The sequence below is a fragment of the Drosophila grimshawi genome, unplaced genomic scaffold (genome assembly GCF_018153295.1).
Source record: "Drosophila grimshawi isolate 15287-2541.00 unplaced genomic scaffold, ASM1815329v1 contig_44, whole genome shotgun sequence".
Taxonomy (NCBI): domain Eukaryota; kingdom Metazoa; phylum Arthropoda; class Insecta; order Diptera; family Drosophilidae; genus Drosophila; species Drosophila grimshawi.
In genome coordinates this window covers 9631656-9650327 of record NW_025063240.1, presented here as the reverse complement: position 1 = coordinate 9650327, position 18672 = coordinate 9631656, and the positions used below count along the sequence as shown (strand labels likewise).

The 18672-nt window shown below is 37.4% G+C and overlaps 2 protein-coding genes across 5 annotated transcripts in view; both read left to right on the top strand.

Moving 5' to 3' along the window:
- Positions 1-14980, top strand: part of LOC6557600 (MOB kinase activator-like 2) — a 42178-nt gene extending 27198 nt beyond the window's left edge. The window contains exons 1-4 of one of the 4 annotated variants that reach the window (XM_043215300.1): positions 7568-8193; positions 8327-8487; positions 11395-11491; positions 11563-14978. In XM_043215300.1, coding sequence (XP_043071235.1) covers positions 7799-8193; positions 8327-8487; positions 11395-11491; positions 11563-12718 — 1809 coding nt within the window. In that variant the 5' untranslated portion in view covers positions 7568-7798 and the 3' untranslated portion in view covers positions 12719-14978. Of the gene's footprint in view, positions 1-7567; positions 8194-8326; positions 8488-11394; positions 11492-11562 lie in introns of those variants that run through there. The other 3 variants (XM_032741252.2, XM_032741280.2, XM_032741311.1) reach the window with 3 other exon arrangements.
- Positions 14981-16043: 1063 nt separating this feature from the next.
- Positions 16044-18662, top strand: LOC6557828 (putative alpha-L-fucosidase). Its single transcript, XM_001984713.2, has 6 exons — positions 16044-16385; positions 16458-16599; positions 16668-16774; positions 17339-17815; positions 18028-18434; positions 18492-18662. The coding sequence occupies exons 1-6, from the start codon at positions 16157-16159 to the stop codon at positions 18594-18596; spliced, it is 1467 nt and encodes a 488-aa protein (XP_001984749.1). The 5' UTR covers positions 16044-16156; the 3' UTR covers positions 18597-18662.
- Positions 18663-18672: the final 10 nt, after the last annotated feature.

The window sequence follows — 18672 nt, the reverse complement described above, 5'->3', positions numbered from 1 at the left end:
GTGTGTCACTCGCGTAAGACAGTTACAGTTATGTTGCTGCTATATGTGCGTGTGTGTACGCATTGCATTTGCATTTGCTTTACGTGATCGCAATTCGCATTTGCATTTTGAGCAGACTTGCTGAAAATCGTTTCTTGTTGAGTGCAATTTCGATAGTTGTCGGGTGACTCATTAATTGATTAACGTATTTAATGATAAGATTAGCATGCTGTTTGCATCAAACGTAAAAGAGTTGTTTGGCATGCTTACAGCTCTACTAATTATCGAATTGATTAAAATTATAAAATTAAACACAATAAATTAAAAATATATTTATAAATAGCATGATTTTTTTTGTAGTATCAATAGTTTTAATCTACAAGTTACATAACTTCTAAGCTCGTTGCGATTTTCTAATATTTACAGTTAGTTTGCAATTTGTGAAATGCCCTCCACCTCCCATTCGATAGTGTTGAGGGGTGTGGCGGTGCTGGGGGCTGGGCTGCATTTGACTCACAAATTGAGTTCGTTTGCGCTTTTGCCTTCTTCGATCTTCGTTCTTGACGATCGTTGACTTTAGTGCATAATTGTCATTAATTAAAGACTGCAATCGTTCGATTGTCGCCCCCTTCTCTCTTTCTCTCTCCGTCTCTCCCTCTCTCTATGGCTCATTTGCAAATTGACAATTGCCTTTATTGAATTATTCGTGTCAATATAGTTTCCATGAGTGAATTGAAACTGAAATTGAAACGATACTGAACTGAAGGCGAGAGGCGAGGTTTTAATAATTATAATTGAGAAAGTCATTGTCAACACTCGTCGTAGTCACTGACGTCATGCCTGATCAGCTGACTAACATCTTATTAACTACTGTTGTTGTTGTTTTTGTATTTTTAGTGAGAAGATTTCAAACCGGTTGAATTTGCTTGTAAGTTGAAATATCATTTGATATTTACACGCAGATTGAGAGCTAAACTGAGTTTGCGGAAAGGGAACTAGAAAACTATTAGTTGCTTCTTGCTCTCTCTCTCTCTCTGTCTCTATTTGAGTACAATTCTGAGTCTTTGTTAGGGATATTCCGCAATTGAAATGCGATATTATTTGAAGGGAAACTTTTGGCATACAATGAATATATGAATATATATATGTATATATATATGTACATATATCAATGGGCTCTTTTATGTTGTGCCATTATTCTGTCACGTTTTCATGACTATGACTCAATTGTTTTATCGTCATCGTCATCGTTGTTGCTTTTGCTTGCTTTGGGTTTGGGCCATTTAATGTCTGCTTCAAGTGTGGCACACACAAAAAGAAAAATATATATAAAAAGACGCCAAACGACCAACAATCGGAGCCAAGTAAACTATTCAAGCTTACACATGTTTATGTTTATCGACGAGCTTCTTACATCATCAACAACATTAACATCAATGTCATTATTTGTGGTATTTAATAAAAAAAAGGGAGTTTATTTATTATTTTCAGCTAGCTTGAGCAGTTTTCTAGCCTAGTTGACAGAGTTGTCCCTTTGAGAGTCTAGCCATAATATCTTATCAAGCAATGAGTTGCTGACACAGACAATTGCATTACTTCTGTTGGCCTACAAAGAGTATATCGGGTATAGGGTATGCTAAAGTAGCACAACTTGTGTAATACTGTGCTATCTATAAATATTTCTGATCAGCAACAACTGATGAGTAAATGCTGCAGATTTTATTTGGAGTATAAATTATTGTAGCAAGTTAATGTAATTTTATCGATAATTTGTGTAATAATGATAAATCGCTTAAATTTTAATTGACTTTAATTGGAGTATAAATTCGTGTAAACCATTAACAGATCAAGTTGAAGATCGAAAAACGATTAACGATAACACTCACTCACGTTAGAAATAGCCTTGCAATTGTAATCGACGCAATACATACATTTAACAGCTGCTCTTAGAATATGCTTCTAGTCGAGCTCTCTCGACTCGTGCATGCCTACCACTGATTGTTTACTACTTTAGTTTTGTTGTTTGCTTTGCTTACTTGCTTACTTGCTTACTTACTATGTTACCCGCCACCAACCACCCCCACCACACACTTTGCCCTGCTCTGTTACAGTTACAGTTCATTTTGTCGAGCTTTTATGGCCATTAACTTATCAGACTAGACGGCTATTACGACAATATCTCGTATCTCTATTATTATTGTTGTTGTTGTTGTCTTATTGTTGTTGTTGTTGTCTTATTGTTGTTGCCATTTCAACACCTTTGGGCACTTAAACAACACACGCTTTTTTTTCTGTGTGCCTTTCAACATCAACAACAAAATGTGTGTGTGGGTGTGTTATTGTTATTGTTGTTGATAACGGTTAACAACAACTGGCAAATAAGGAACTTCATTGTCTCTCTCTATCTCTGTCTCCTCTCACTCCCTCTTCTCAGTCCCTCCTTCTCTCTCACTCTATCTGTTTCCATTGTGATTGTTGCCTTTGTGATATTTGGTAATGTTTTGTGCTGCTTCTTCTTCCTGCTTTTCTTTTCGGTTAACATCGCAATTCCATTTTCATTTGGGTCTGTACACATTGAGTACCGTTGTAATTTGTAATCTATAAACATATTTTTTTCGATTCCATTAGAAAAAAAAAACAACAAAAAAAAAAGAAAAAAAATCATGCGCGTCATAATCGCAAAATATAAACAGCGATTTGTATAATATATAGTCTAGATTTGATTCTCCCCCTCTTATCAATTCAGTATTTAAGTATTTTGCCATATGCTCTAAATACATATAAATATATGTATATATGTATATAGATAGATCGTTTAATCAGTGCGATTAGCCCACACTCGGGTTTATCTAGAGCGCGTATATATATTTTTATATTGATAAGTATAAATCGTAAATCTAGCTGCTCTGCTTCTTCTTCTCTCTCCCCAATTTCCCGTCTTTAAAGTGAAACACAATCAAAAATGGACTATTTCTATAATTATAATTATAACAATGCAATACTCTTCTATATCGAAAGACTCACAAATAGCAATTGCATTTTCTACATATTTTGTGATAGTTATTATTATTATTATTTATCATATATATATAGATAGATATATATAGGTATTATCTGTGTGTGGCAACAACAGTCGAAAGCTTTTTCAATTGAGGCATCATCAATCGCATATCGCAATCATATAGTAAATAGAGCACACACGGAATGTGAACAACTGGGGAGAGGTTTAGTTTGGGGTGCGCGATGGAGTGGCGAGGGGTAAAGCAGGAGGAGGGAGGTGGGGCAGGCAACATATGTGCTCATGGCCAGGTCTGGGAATTGAGTCGATTGTCGGTTACTGGTTGGGGGGGTAGCTACAATTGGAGGTGTGTGAGCAACTACATATGGCCACATATAAAAAAACACACACGTGTTTGCTAGTCAGTAGTGCCCGACTAGAAGATACCCTGTATGCATTCCCTACAAATATCTATTTTGATTTGCCTGATAAACATCTTTACAACGTTTATAAATCGTTAAAAATGTTCTTAGTTCTTCAAATATATATACATACTTTTGATATCTGACAGATTGTTTCTATATTAGCTATATATAATAATAATTAGCATAATTTGTTATAGTTGCTTATAGAAGAAGTAATTTTTTGATTGCTTGTTGCTATTACAACATTATAAAATGGTTGTCAGATCTCAATCATTTTATGTTCAATGATTTTGATTTGCATAGCTATTTCAACAAAATAGTTTTTCATACAAGAACTCAGCTGTCGAGCTATTGTTCCTCTGACAGCTATATGATATAGTGTTCCATCAAGAAGATAGCTTTAAGACAAGCCTCGATCGACTCGACTGATCATAGATGCCCTCCTTCGTCAGTTACATGCCTATGCACAAGTTTGGCATACCCTTTTTGTCAATTTGCAATGGGTGTAATAAATAGTGAATTGCGACAGGTTCTAAAGTGTTCGAAATTTATGAATTTCTCTGCACACTTTTTGGGGCATTGCAAATAGTGTTTTTGAGGGTTGCCAGCACAAAAAATAAAAAGAAAAAGAAACAAAATAAATGCTTTATCATGGACGAGCCAATGTTTTGCTAGGGGGAAAAGTAGTGGCTGGAGGGGGTCGCTTGGGCAATCCGGAAATTATGAGTTGAAAATTGTGTATTTATCGCAAAGTTTTTTTTTTTTATTTTTTTATTCTTTTTTTTGCGCCTTTTGTGCGACGTTTTTTTTTTTTTTTTTTTTATTTTTTGCGTTTCGCTCAGCTTTCAGTTTTAGCGGCTTTTAGTCTCTTGCGAAATGCGACTGAAAAGACTAACGTGCCAATTTATTTACGGACTACTCTGCCCCATCGATTTTAGGTCACTATATATATCCAGTATAACTACTATAATTGTGTGTCTGTGTCTGTGTTTGTGTGTATTATAATTCTTATTAACTACTACTTGGATGGGACACGTTTCCCAATGCGCGTTTTTAGAGATAGTGGCACGTGTTGCAATGAATTAAAACAATCGATTGTTGTTCGTGATTCATTCATTAATAAATTCATTGTCAACTTGGCCGTATAAGTGGAACACTGATTAAACCAAGTTATTAAAACGTTTAGTGGAATAAGTAAATTAAAATAAAATGCATAAAAATAGAATTTATCAATTTGGAAAATCTGTAGGGAATATGTGCTCGGCAAATTTGGTTATTAGAGAATGATCTCCAACTCCATTTCCTGGGTTCCAAAAATTCTTATTTATTTTTTTGTGGAACGTTTTCTGCTGGTGTTAAAAATGTGATTTCAGTTTTTACGTTTATTGTGTATCCAATTAATGTGCAGTGAATTTGTAATATAGATAGTATAAACAAATATAAATCAAAATTCTGTATGCAAACCATATCGAAGAAAATAGAGTGCTAATGCAACTATCAAAGTATATATGCACTTGTTGCTCATTTTGCAATTCATCTATCTAATCTTTGGGGTTGAGCCCATAAAGTATCACACCATAATTGGCACATTTCAACATATTGTCAAAATCATTTCATCATTTTGTACTGGTCAAACGAGCTGAGGAAACGATAAAAGTGTTTCTGATAAGCAGGATATTAACAATAATATGTTGCGACTCGGTTCGCTCGACAAACCACCGAATGATAAGCAAAACCTATTTAAAAATGTTCAATGGGAAATTTAAACACCAAAAAGTGTAAAGAAACTTCAAGATGTGCCCCAATTTGTCGAAAGTTATTAATTATTGTGCTCAAACATTTGCTGCTATAATCGATAGTTGAGTTTATCGATTAAATGAACCGTTAATTGCAGCAATTTCTTGCGGTGCTTTTTATTGATTTTATTTTGTTGAGTATTGAGTTATTTTGCACTCGTTCAACAGTTGCCCCATATTTCAAAGCTCTAATTTGACAAATTGTCTATTGAATCTCTCTTTTCTCTTCTCTCTTATCTGCTCTTCTCTCCCCTTCCTCTATCCACTCTTATCTGCTCTGCTCGCTGTCAATCGTTTCACTCAAATTGAAGCATTCTGGGAAGACCTTTTGAACGCCGCCTTTTGACACGCAATTTGCTCTGCGCTGCAAATTGGAATTGAAATTGAAAGGTCGCTCGAGGGTCGCTTCTAAGTGTTTTACTGGGCAGAGGGGCCCTGCAAGTTTCTCAGAGGGGAGCGACGACCTTGTCCATGAATATTTAATCTTTTGTATATTGTATTTTGTATTTTGTAGTTGTTGTTTTTGCCTTTTGTTTTTTGTGCTGTGCCCCACTGACAATGGGGTTGGTTTGTGCGCGAATTTTGGGGGGCGAAAATGTTCATTATCACCTGGCACACACAAAGGGGGGGCAGGGGAGTTGCGTGGGCCACTGAACTGACGAGTCGATTGTTGTGCTCACCTGCTGCTTACCCAAGCAAATAATGCTGATTACACCCGTTCCTGCCACAACTCCTCTAAATCTATATCTATATATATATATATATGTATACACTGGGCAAAAAAAGTGGAGAGAGTAGTGCGTTCTTTTCAGCTCAAGCTGCTGACTCTCATTTCGAGACTGAATTTACTCTTTGTACTTGTTGCAAACAGTTCCAGTCAGATTCAGTTAAGCTTTATGCTTCTCTAAGCGCATTTTCTCGCAGTGTAGCGTATACACACAGTGTACGCAAAAGAGTAATGCTCTTATCGCAACAATTTGGTCAGTACGCTTGGTTGCCTTAATCTACACACTAATATTATCATATGTGGCTTTATTTATTGTTGTTCTTCTTCTTCTTGTTGTTGTTGTTGTTTTTAGAATGCCCAAAGATCCGCTTTTGTTTCCCCTGCCAACCCAACCCAGTCTCTATCAGTTGTAGCAATTAAGCAAATGGAGCAATTGGGAGCACCTCCAGCACCTCCATTGTTGAAGCACGCACTTTATGCATTCTGTGTGTATGTGTGTGTCTAGTCTAACAAATGCAAATGAATTCTGAAACTTTTTTCTTCTTTATTTTTTATTGTTGATTCTTGCACGTTGATAAGAATAGTTTTTATATTTTTTTAAAAAGATTTTTTCGTTTTATTTTTACTTTTTTAATTGTTCTAGGTGCGCTTAGAAAGCGTGTTAGTTTTAAGAATATTATCTGATAATCACGCTATTAGACATGTGTATGGCTGGGTAAAGTTTACTCGCCCTTAATAATATTATTGTTATGTTTGCGCAGAAAAGATAGATAAAATGTCAAAGGTTTCGCTCGAACAAAGTTTTTGTGGCGAGTTGGGAGCAAAATTCTAGTTTTTGGACAGCCTTTTTGGCTTGTAAGATAATATTAGTTGTGGTATAAAATACATATAATTTATAATTATTATTTTTTATATTTGCACTTCTCTTTTTCACTTTCTTAAACTATATTTTATGTATTACCAAAATATACCTTTCTTATATCTCCTCTACTCTCTCTCGCTCTCTCTCGCTATCTCTCTCTCTCTCTCTCTCTCTCTCTCTCTCTCTCTTTCTCTCTCTCTTTCTCTTTTTCTACTGCTGTTTGCCTCTGTCTTTTGCAAACTATTCTCACATAGGAGAGTCATTTTGATTCTTTTGTTCTCTTTTTGTGTTGCGTTCGTAAACGTTTTTTGAGTTGCATGCTGTGCTGTGCCTTAAAAGTTAATCATAGAAGTTGTTTTAAGTAATACTAAATATTTGTTATCGTTTAAATAGCGCCTTGGTAGGGACAGCGACGCCTTGAGCCAGTTTTCAAGGTACCCTTTCAAGATACCCTTACTAGTCGCATAGACCTAACGCCTAAAAAAATGCCAGTTGAGCTATTTATGTATTCTTTTGTGTTTGTCTTTGTGCGATCGCCTCGAAAGAGAGACGGAGTGAGAGAGAGAGTTATAGAGAGACAGAGAGAGAGAGCGAGAGAGAATGGAGCGAATCGCTATCAAGAACTTACTATAAGCTATATAATTATATATATTATATTTATATTTGTGTATATTTATATGTATATATATACATGTATAACCCGAGCCAGGGACAAATGGGGGTTTTTCAGTGGCATTGTTTCGATGTGAACGGTTCGCGTCGGTCGATTTGTGGCTTGGCTGGGTTTGCTGGGTTTTTTGTTGTTGCGCTTTTTGGGTCTTTTGGTATTTTGGTATTTTGGCGCTACCGTTGAGCGAGATAAGGTAGCAGAGAGTGTTACGGTTACGGCTTCTAAACGTTTACGCTCTGCCTAAATTAGCAACAAAAAAAAGCAAAAAAAGCAGAAAAAACAAATAAATCCAACGGCGGCAAAAATGACAAGCAAAGCAATCTGAATGTAATACCCAAAAAATGAAAGAAACGCCAAACAACAAGGTGCCAACAACAACTACAACAACAGCAACAGAAACTAGTAAAACACTTAAAATTAAAGCAAAAGCAACAACTGAAACGCAAATAGAATCCGAAAGGGAACCGCCGACCACAGAAACAACAACAACAACTAGTAAAAGTGAAAAATCAGAAAAATTCGAAAAATCCGAAAAATCAGGAAAAACAGCATCCAACTCCTCCACAGCGAATGCAGCAGGCAGCGCCTCGTCGTCATCGTTAGTGATTAGATGTCTGTTGAGAACTGCGCGATTTATGTGGCAAGTGACAACGATACCGTCTAAAATTGGTGACACCATAGGCACCCTGTATCGCTATGCGCAGGGCTCGGTTGACACATTTCTATGCGTAGCTGGGTGAGAACCTAAATAGGCCTAAACCAAACATTTAACTATATATATATATATATATATATATATATAAACTATGACTATTGTCTATTAACTGCTCAACTGACTGTATTATGTCTTTTTCTCTGGTGTCTTGCAGAAAAGCGCGTCGCAAAGAGCGCGATGGCGATCAAAATTCAACAGATACCAAATTGTATTTGGAGGAGAGCGTCTTGGAACGCAAACTACCTGAAGCTGATCTCAAAGCCCTTGTCGATCTTCCAGCTGGCTTGGATTACAATGAATGGCTGGCCTCACACAGTAAGTGCCCAAAACTTAATCACTTTACTTGAGTAAAGTTGTGTACAAGCATAAAACAGATCGAATAAAGACTATATATTCTTGAAAACTCGAGTTGATTTAGTCACGTTCGTCCAAGAACTACAGTCTATAAATTAAGAGTATAAGTTCTCATCGACCAGTCAAAGTTTTCTTTAAGTTTTATTAATAACTGCACACATTTTGCGCATATCGATATTAATCGATTTACGATAGCTTTAAAGGAGTCATTTGTAAAGTTAAAGTCTTACAATTGATACTGATTGTGGCGCCTTAACTAGAAGAAGGTGCAGCAGCCTCAATCCAACAAAGGTTCTCGCTGGGGTTGATGGAGGAGGAACCATAGGCTCAGAAGGGGGCACAATAGATCGAGTAGGTCGCAGTGCAGGTGCACCCCAATTAGAATAATAATAATACTCAGACATGTTCTTGATCAACTCCAAGAATTTTATTAGGATCATATAAGAAACACAGATTTCGGTAACCAAAACTTAGTTGAATATTGAGCATGCTACCAGCTACAATCTGCTAATCTAGTTCCGCCAAAAGTGAGTTGATTAGAAGTGTAGTCTACACCTGTGTACACCTCACATTATCTCGATCTACAGGGTATCGCCATTGTTAAGCACGCTTATCTTGCCCAACTCACTTTAATTTTATTATTGTTTTTTTTTTTTTGTTGATTGTACATTTTTTCGCGTGATATTCGTGTTTTTGATTTATTCGCATCGCTTTCGCATTCATCTATTTATTGTTGCCTTTGTTTGCCTTGTTATTATTATAGATGTTGTTGTTGTTGCTGCTGTTGTTGCTGTTGTTGCTGTTGTTGCTGTTGTTGATGTTGCTGCTGTTGTTGCTACTTGTGTTCATAAATGGTGGGGAATTTGATAGATAATTTGGCATTTGAGCCCCGTGACTTAGTTTTAGAGTACACAACTGAGTACAGTTTAGGCTGATTAAGCTAACTGGGCTTACAAATACGTGCTGATTGATAGCCAACAATAGGAAGCTGCAACAGCTGCACACTTTCACAGCTATCCATTTAAACGGGAAGTTGAGCCGGAAAGATTACTCGAATACAACTGGCTTCAACCGATTACAATTCGAATTAAGAGCTTAAAAATGTTCCGATTTTGTACTCTGAAAAAAGTATTATACACAGCTGAGCTTAATTTTATTTGTTAAGGTTTAATCTTGTAACTGTAAGCTGAAAATTGAGTTGATTTGTTGCTACTCTTGCAGAGCGTATTAAAATGTTGTCGAAGATGAGTTCTCTGCCGATCCCATCAGCATTACAAGTCGAGTCGATATATGTATCTTTATGAAACTTGGTATATATTCGTCTAATTGCTGCTGGTAGCATATACTCGTATGTCGAAGTCAACCAGATCCGATTACTATATCATCTAATTGTCTTAGGAACAATCAATCGAAAGTATGAAAATCTTGTTTGTTGAATAAGATATGCAAACTCACTCAATATATATATATATATATATATGAGAACTATATCATGTAGCTGCCATGGCAACTAGCTGTCGATTGACGATGGTCCACAAAGATATGTAAGGCTTAAGCTATTCATTCTATCTTGTCCATAAATGAAATGAGTTTAGTTTTAAACAATGATATCCAAATATATAACCCTTAGCTCAGCAGTTAGTCATTTGTTGGGGGGTTGTTTTTATAATGTTTTTATTTTTCTTTTTGAATCTTTGCCTTACATCATCGGCGCATCATTATCATTATTGTCTGCGTCGTCATTATCATGTTTCGTTGGATTCGGGTTGTTCTCTGAGGCGTTTTATTGGTTATTACATCATCTTGTGTTAATCTCTTTGATAAATGCGAAACACACAAATAGAAATTAACAGCAGCCGCCGCAGCAGCAGCAGCAGCCTTAAAGTGTGTGTTGTAAATAATTGGCAATGTTTCAGCAAATTGTATGCCCAGCCACAAAATCTTTTGCGACTTGCCACATGCCCACTCCACCCTGCCCCCAACATTCTTCTTCTTTTTTTAAATTATATTTTTGTTACCCTTGCCACACTTTCCTTCAATTGAGTTTGGTTTACATGGCGTCATCTGTTGACTTTATATATATATATATATATGATATTCTCTTAGGCGATTGCTGGATGATTTCATACTGTCCACCCCCAACCCCCTGCTGCTTGTCATTTTGTTTGCCTGCAGCGCATAATGCAATTTTGGCTGACGTAATTTGCAAATTGCCCCCACGATTCCGATTCTGTTTGCCATTTAAATTTATCTTGTGCCAATATTGAGTTAACATTGACCTTAAACAGTGATAAAATCAACTCGGTAACACTTTAACGAACTCTCTCGCAGCTGGTTGTCAACACCAAGTTTTGCCTTAATTATGAAACAGTTCCCCCGACTGTGAAACAACAGGCAGCGAGAGAAAAGTACTCAGCGAGACCTTGAAAATGTTTGCATTCCCATATTGTGGAGGAATAACAATTTGAATATAGATGCATTTGCAAAATTAAACAAGTATGCTCGAGTTGAGACAGCTCGACGAGGAAATACCCTATATCAGGGTATATATTGTGTATCAATTGCAAGTCAATATCTTTGCAAATGTGTGTTATCGATTAGTATCGATATACGCCAAACGTGTGCAGTTATCGATCGGATTGAATAAACTTGATCTGTCTGGATTGAGATAGGAGCACAAATCGGCTGATTATAAATATATATATATTTTAATGTTTCAATATATCCTTTTGCCTTTTACATGGCAAACAAATCCAGTATTTGTTGGGGTTTATAGATAATGTCAGCTAATAGTATATTTCCTCTATATATATGTATATATATAATACTTTAGCTAATACACAATTTGAATTCTTATCTAATTGACAGCTCTTGCTCTCTTCGAGCACGTGAATTTGGTGTATGGAACTATTAGTGAATTTTGTACACAATCCGGTTGCGCCGACATGACCGGACCCGGCAACAGGTGAGCAGTCAAAAAAATGAGCACCTTAAAATGGATAATTCCCTATATTAATATGATATATATTTTTGCAGAACGTACTTATGGTTCGATGAGAAGGGGAAGAAGACGCGGGTCGCGGCACCGCAGTATATCGATTATGTGATGACCTTCACACAGAAGACGGTCAGCGATGAATCGATATTTCCAACCAAATACGCGAATGAGTTTCCCGGCTCGTTCGAGTCGATCGCCCGGAAGATTTTACGCTTGCAATTTCATGTGATAGCGCATCTGTATGCGGCGCATTTCCGAGAAATAGCGCTGCTCGGCTTGCACACCCATTTAAATTTGACGTTCATGCACCTGACGGCGCTGCATCGTCGCTTCAACCTGATCGACGAGAAGGAGACGGATGTGCTGCGCGATCTGGAGGTGGCACTGCGCCTAACCGACGACAACAGCAGCGTCTGTGGCCAGGAATCGTTGACAACAATCGATTCCTGTTCGCCATCCGTTTCTGCTGCCTCCAACTGTGACCAGCAGCAGCAGCAGCAGCAGCATCTGCAACTGCAACAGCAGCAGCAGCAGCACAACAGCAGCAGCAACAGCAACAATTCCTCCGCCTCCGAGGCGCTGCATGTCAATTCACAAAGCAACAACTGCAACGCAACAGCAACAGCAACATCTGCAACCACATCCTGTTTAATTGATGGCGATGCTGCAGCGGCGCCAATTTGCACACAACCGGAGCCGGGCGCTGCTGGTAAACCGCCGGGCAGCGGTGGCTTGATGGGTGGCATTCTCGGTGATTTGACCAGTGGTGAATTTGGTGATACAACGCGCTACTGCACCTCGGCAGTTCCTCATCCGCCAGCGGGTGCCACGGATGTGGCAGCAACAGCAACAACAGCAACAGCAACAAACGGCGCATTACATTTAAATTTTAGCAACAATAACAGCAGCAACAACGGCAGCAGCAACAACAGCAGCAGCAATCACAATATGAACCATCTTAATCATCATCATCATCATGCGCAGCATCATCATCATCCGCATCATCATCAGCATCACTTGCATCACCTGCACCAGCAGCAGCAACATGCGGCAGCTGCAGCAGCAGCTGCCTCTGCCTCAGCCTCATCGACGACGCAACACAGCGGCCTCATCCAGTGCAATGCGGCGGGCGCAGCAGCGGCGTCTGCGGCAAGTGGCGGTGGCAACAACAGCAACTCAACAGCAACCACATAGTGTGACTAGCAGCAGCAGCAGCAGCAACAAAAACAACAGCAACAGCAGCAACAACAACAAACAAAACAAAAAACATTAGAAATATTAGAATTACGCAAAAATGTTATTTAATGTTATTACTTCTATGATCCTAAAGTTAAAAAATATTGTAAAAATAATAAAAACAAAACAACAACAAAAAAAAACAAACAGAACACAAGAAATTGTAAGACACATTTATCGATAAACGATAAACGATAGTCGGTTTGCAGTTCAAAACAGTTGCGTAGTTCCATAGAGCACACACACACAGACACACACATACACAGACACACACACACTCACACTCACACACACACACGCACACACACACACAGACACACATGTTCATTCTAGAGTTGATATATTTAGTGAGCTGCAAGCTTCGACTTAGACATAGAATGAGATAAAGATCGAGATGAAGATCGAGATCGAGCGAGAAGGAAGCTGGGTCTCCTGCTATGACGCTTAAAAGGCTTTATAACGTATATATTTGCCCACTTGCCCCAAACCAACCAACCACATCCCCTCCTCGCCCTGCCCCCGCCCACGACAGAAATGACAGTTAATAAAGGCATAGCCTGAAAGGCAACTAAATAAATACAAAAGCACTTTAGTTCTAAAACGAACGAAACACAAAAGTTGATAAACAAAAAGAAACTAGTTAATAATAAAACAAACACAAATTGTAAAAAATATAATTACTACTACAAACACAACACACACACACACTCACACACAACTTTATTGACGCACGGTCACACTGGTAGCTTTAACAATCCAAAAACAAAAACAAACAAAAAACTGGAAAGTCCCTTTTCAACTATTTTAACTACTATTTAACTACAATCTATTTGTATTTTTTTCTGCTTCCTGTCGAGCGAGAGGGAAAAAAAGAAGTATTAATTGCAATGCAGATTTCTTTAGTGTTATTTTTTACGACTGTTTTAATTCGTAGCGAAACAAAAAAATCGAAAACAAACCATGATAATATATACAAATACCTCAATAAATATTTAAATGTGCATAGCCAAACATATTTATATATAAATATATATATGTGTGTATATATTTATATACAATTCGATTATGAATTAACGCTTTGTTTTCTCCTTTTTCTTTTAGCATTTAACTGAAAGATTCCTTTGCGTTTTCATTGTTTAACTATTAATTAACTAAACCAAAAGCTTTACTTGGAGTTATGCACATTTAAATGTATTTTAAGCATAAATGTTTGGGGCTGATATAACACACACACTACTATACAATTATATCTTTTTAAGATCGTATCTCAAAACACTTTTTTTTGGTTTCGTTTTTGTTGTTTCCCCTTTCAAAATGTTCGCTAAGCTTGCTTTTGGGCTGTAATCGACCTTTCGCCAATTCTTAAGCGACTCACTAACTAAAGAGAGCACTTGAACTTACTATAGACTATTCCTATAGCATATATATATATATATGAATATATATGTTTATTTATGACAAACAAAGAAACACACGCTCTTAACTTGTACTTCTCTTCACAGATGCGAAGATGCCTGAAAACCAATCAATATATAAAAAGAAAAATGTATGCACCAAATGTATCTACACGACTCATGTAACCCGCACACCGAATGTTGCACCCGATTTTAGACTAGCCAAAAATAATAAAGTGTTGAAAACATGCTGAGTATATTAAAGAAAACAAAAATCAAGAAGAAAAATACGACTTGAATAAATTAACAAAGGCAATGAAGATAATTTACTTTAAAAAACAAACAAAACTAAACGAAACTAAAATATGAAATAACAACAAATTGTTCAGTGTATACTAGAATGTTGTATGTGTGTGTGTGTGTGAGTGTGTGTATGCGTGTGTGTGTTAGACTGCGTGTGTGTGTGTGTGCAAAAAGCGCTTTAGATGGGAATCTTCTCTCCAGCTTTCCAGTAGTTGAACCCATTCACATTCGAAGCTCACAGAAAACAGTCCAAGCTTTAGCTAACCCACAAAATACAATTTTCGATTCGTTGAACACACAAGAAAACAAAAACAAAAAACAAAAAACGAAAAACAAATAAAAAAAATATATATGAACTATTTACAAAGAATGCGGATGAAAAATTGAATTTGAATTGAACGTGGAAATGCACAGCACGGAATCAACTTGATTTGTGCCAGTTTCCAACTGGAATTAAGCAAAGCGACACATTTTATGACAAAAAGACAAAATACAAAAAAAAAAAAAAACCAAATACAAAAAAAAACAAGCAAAATATGAGATGCAAAATGATAATAAAATAAACTGTTATGTTCAATTAAAAAAAAAACTAAAGGAATTGTTTATTAATATAGTAAATTGCAGCTGGGAGTTGTTTTAAAATAGAAATAACATATTTACATAGCTGTAAATATGTTGAATGCAACCGCGACGCCTTATGGAAATGGGTGTAACTTGTTATTGATATTTGATATTTTTCAAGCCATACTTGAAGGTTTTATAAATATATTGTCTATTCTACTTGGCATTTGCAGTACATAAACATTTCTATATATTTCATAATTATTTATGTTTGTATTTATGTTTGTAATCGCGTGTTGCTTATCGGAACATCCACAAGATATAATTGAATGCAACGTTTATCAATCACTTCAACTGGCAAATCGATGTTTATTTTAAAATATTTATTTAGAAATGTATACATGCTTCATACGAATGCAAACAAAAATTGTCGTTAATATAAATTGAAATAAACAAGTGTGTGTGTGTGTGTGTGTGTGTGTGTGTGGGCATGTTTGTCTGTATGAGTGTGTATGTGTGTGTTTCTGTGTGCGCCTTCCAGTTTCATTCGTAAGCACATGCATTGGATGCCGACGCGTAAATACCCTGGATGACATTTAAAATTATATAAATATATGGTAATCTCTTCTTATTTAAAAGCTTGTCAAAAGTAGCATTAATGGTTGAAAACTGAAGCTGACTAAATGAAAATAAAGTGTTTTACTTATATTTTTTTCAATTTTATGTTAAATGTTATAAAATACAGAACTTTTTATTTAATAGTCAAAGCTTATTATGGCTATCAGGAATATCTAGGTTGATAATTATAAATATATAAATATATGAAAACATCTGTTTAGGTTGTTTGCAACTACCCTCCACAGAGTTATGCACAAGGGGTATAGAAATTCGTCAGGCCCTTCATTTCGCTCACTTAGTAGATTGACGGATGTGCTACGCTCTTTCTTCCTCTCCCTTTCTCTCTCTCCGCTGTTGCTCACTCTCCCACTCTCATTCGTTTCACTGAGCTCGGCTCGGCTCAGTTCAGTTGGACGCTGCAATCGAAGCGAATCGGAGGCTGCCGGCAGGCTCCAAAAAGCAAAGTATAAATAAATCAAAAAAAGGGGCGTAATTCGCAACCGGTGATAAGAGCAAGGGAATGAAACGTTTTAGTTTAACGCTCGCCGTGCTGGGCATGCTGGCAGCGTTTGGCAACTGTGGACAGGCTCCAACGGGTCACCGCACCAGGTACGAGGCGAACTGGGCGAGCCTCGATCAGAGACCGCTGCCCAAATGGTACGATGAGGCAAAGGTGGGCATCTTTTTGCATTACGGTGTCTACTCGGTGCCCAGCTTTGGATCCGAGTGGTTCTGGACCAATTGGATAAGTGAGTTGAAGAAGAAGAGCAAAAACTACGCACTATCTGAACAATTACTGTATTTTATACATATATATATAGATCTACGCAACCCGGACTATATACGATTCATGCAGCGCAATTATAAACCCGATTTCACCTATCAACAATTCGGGGAGCAGTTCACAGCCGAATTATTCAATGCCACCCAATGGGCTTTGCTCTTTAAGGATAGTGGTGCAAGGTCAGCTTGAATATAGACTATATTTACATATATTGTTCAGTTGAGATAACGGCCTAATCTCTTATCAGATATGTGGTGCTGACCAGCAAACATCACGACGGCTACACGCTGTGGCCTTCGAAGCAGAGCTTTGGCTGGAACTCAGTGGATGTGGGCCCAAAACGCGATATTATCAGTAAGTAATATTTAATATGTTATAAAGTCCGATTTGAAATTAACAGAAGAGCAAAGAGTCAAGTGGAATACAACACATTTTCTGTACTTGTAGAAAATACACATCAAAAAAACACAATGATATTTTTTTGCCTTGATGTTATCAAAGCCGGAGCACTTTTCCAGATTTAGTCTGATTTCAGATGGGACCTTCTCGCTAGTAAAAGAGATAATGTTAGTTAGAGCCAGAGAAAATATTAGCTAGAAAATAATTGCACAATTTTGCAAATGTCTACAAATTAGGAATAAATTAAGGATTGCTCTAATAAATTATTTTTTCACTACTTTTTGGCACTTTTTTGCAAATGAAAAAAAGTATACATTGCATAGAATTTCAGGAGCAGTACTAAGTTTAATTTGTTTAGGGAAATACCAAACAATATATGAAAAAATTACCAGACTAATGAGCTGATTTTTGATTCCTAAAAAATATCAAAGTTGTGCTATTTTTATTATTATTATTTTATTATTATTCGCAACTTCTTGATTCATTCATAAAAATGCAACTCTTTTATGCCTGCCACAGAGGAACTTTCGTCGGCTTTGCGCAGTGTTACGGATCTCAAATTTGGTTTGTATTATTCTCTATTTGAATGGTTCAATCGGATGTGGATCGATGACAAGCTGCATCTGCTGCTCCAGCAGCACTTTGTGGACTACAAGGTGAGGCCGGAGCAAATGGAGCTGGTCAATGAGTATTTGCCAGAGATCATTTGGTCCGATGGCGATTGGGAGGCGCCGGCAAAATACTGGAAATCAGAGGAGTTTATTGCGTGGCTCTACAACGACAGTCCCGTCCGCGACACAGTTGTGACCAACGATCGCTGGGGCTTTGAGACTGCCTGCCGGCATGGCGACTTTTACAACTGTGCGGATCGCTTCAATCCCGGCGTGCTCCAGGCCCACAAGTGGGAGAACGCCTTCACCTTGGATCGCAGCAGCTGGGGACAGCGCTTCGATGTCACGCTCAAGGATTTTATGACCTCCAAAGAAGTTATCAAAGGTAAACCATTTTTTTTAATTGGATTTAAATCCAAATTTTAGTAAATTATAATTCAGAAAGTAATTTTCTGAAATTTTGTGATTTTTAGAAATGTGTTTCCCAAAAATATTGCTAAGAAATAAGCCGTTTTAAATATTTATATTTAGAAATTATGTCTAAAAGATTGAAAAACTTTCCAAAATTGAGGTCGATTTTTGTTTGTGCCTTTCCAGAAATTGTCAGCACCGTTAGCTGCAATGGGAACGTGCTGATTAATGTGGGACCCACAAAATATGGCACCATTTTGCCCATCTTCGAGGAGCGTCTGCGGGACATGGGCCGCTGGCTGCGTATCAATGGCGAGGGCATCTATGGCAGCCTGCCCTGGATCTATCAGAATGACACACAGACGCCGTACGTGTGGTATACGAAGGGAGCGGAGCAGTCGAACGGAGTCGTCATCGTGTATGCCTTTGTGCTGGAATATCCCTACGATACCAATGAGCTGGACATCTATCCGCTGGGCAAGGATCTCAACAGGTATCGCAAAGTGCTGCTCGCCGGTTTGGATCTGGGCCCCAGCTTGGATAAGACAACAACGAGAATTACCATGTTGGGCATGGAGGATGCAAAGATCGAGGTGAGCGTTGCAATTTAAAAATCTGTGCTCTTTTTAACCAACTGTTGGCATTTACAGTGGACAGCAAGTCACAACAAGGTGCACATCAAGTTTCCGCTCAAGCATCAGATCGATAAGCGCGGATTGGAATACGCTTGGACCTTTAAATTAATGATATCTTAGGCTTACTCTTATATTCAGAATGTTGCTATTAAGTATACTATATATAATACATTCTTTTCAAATTTATTATTTGCCA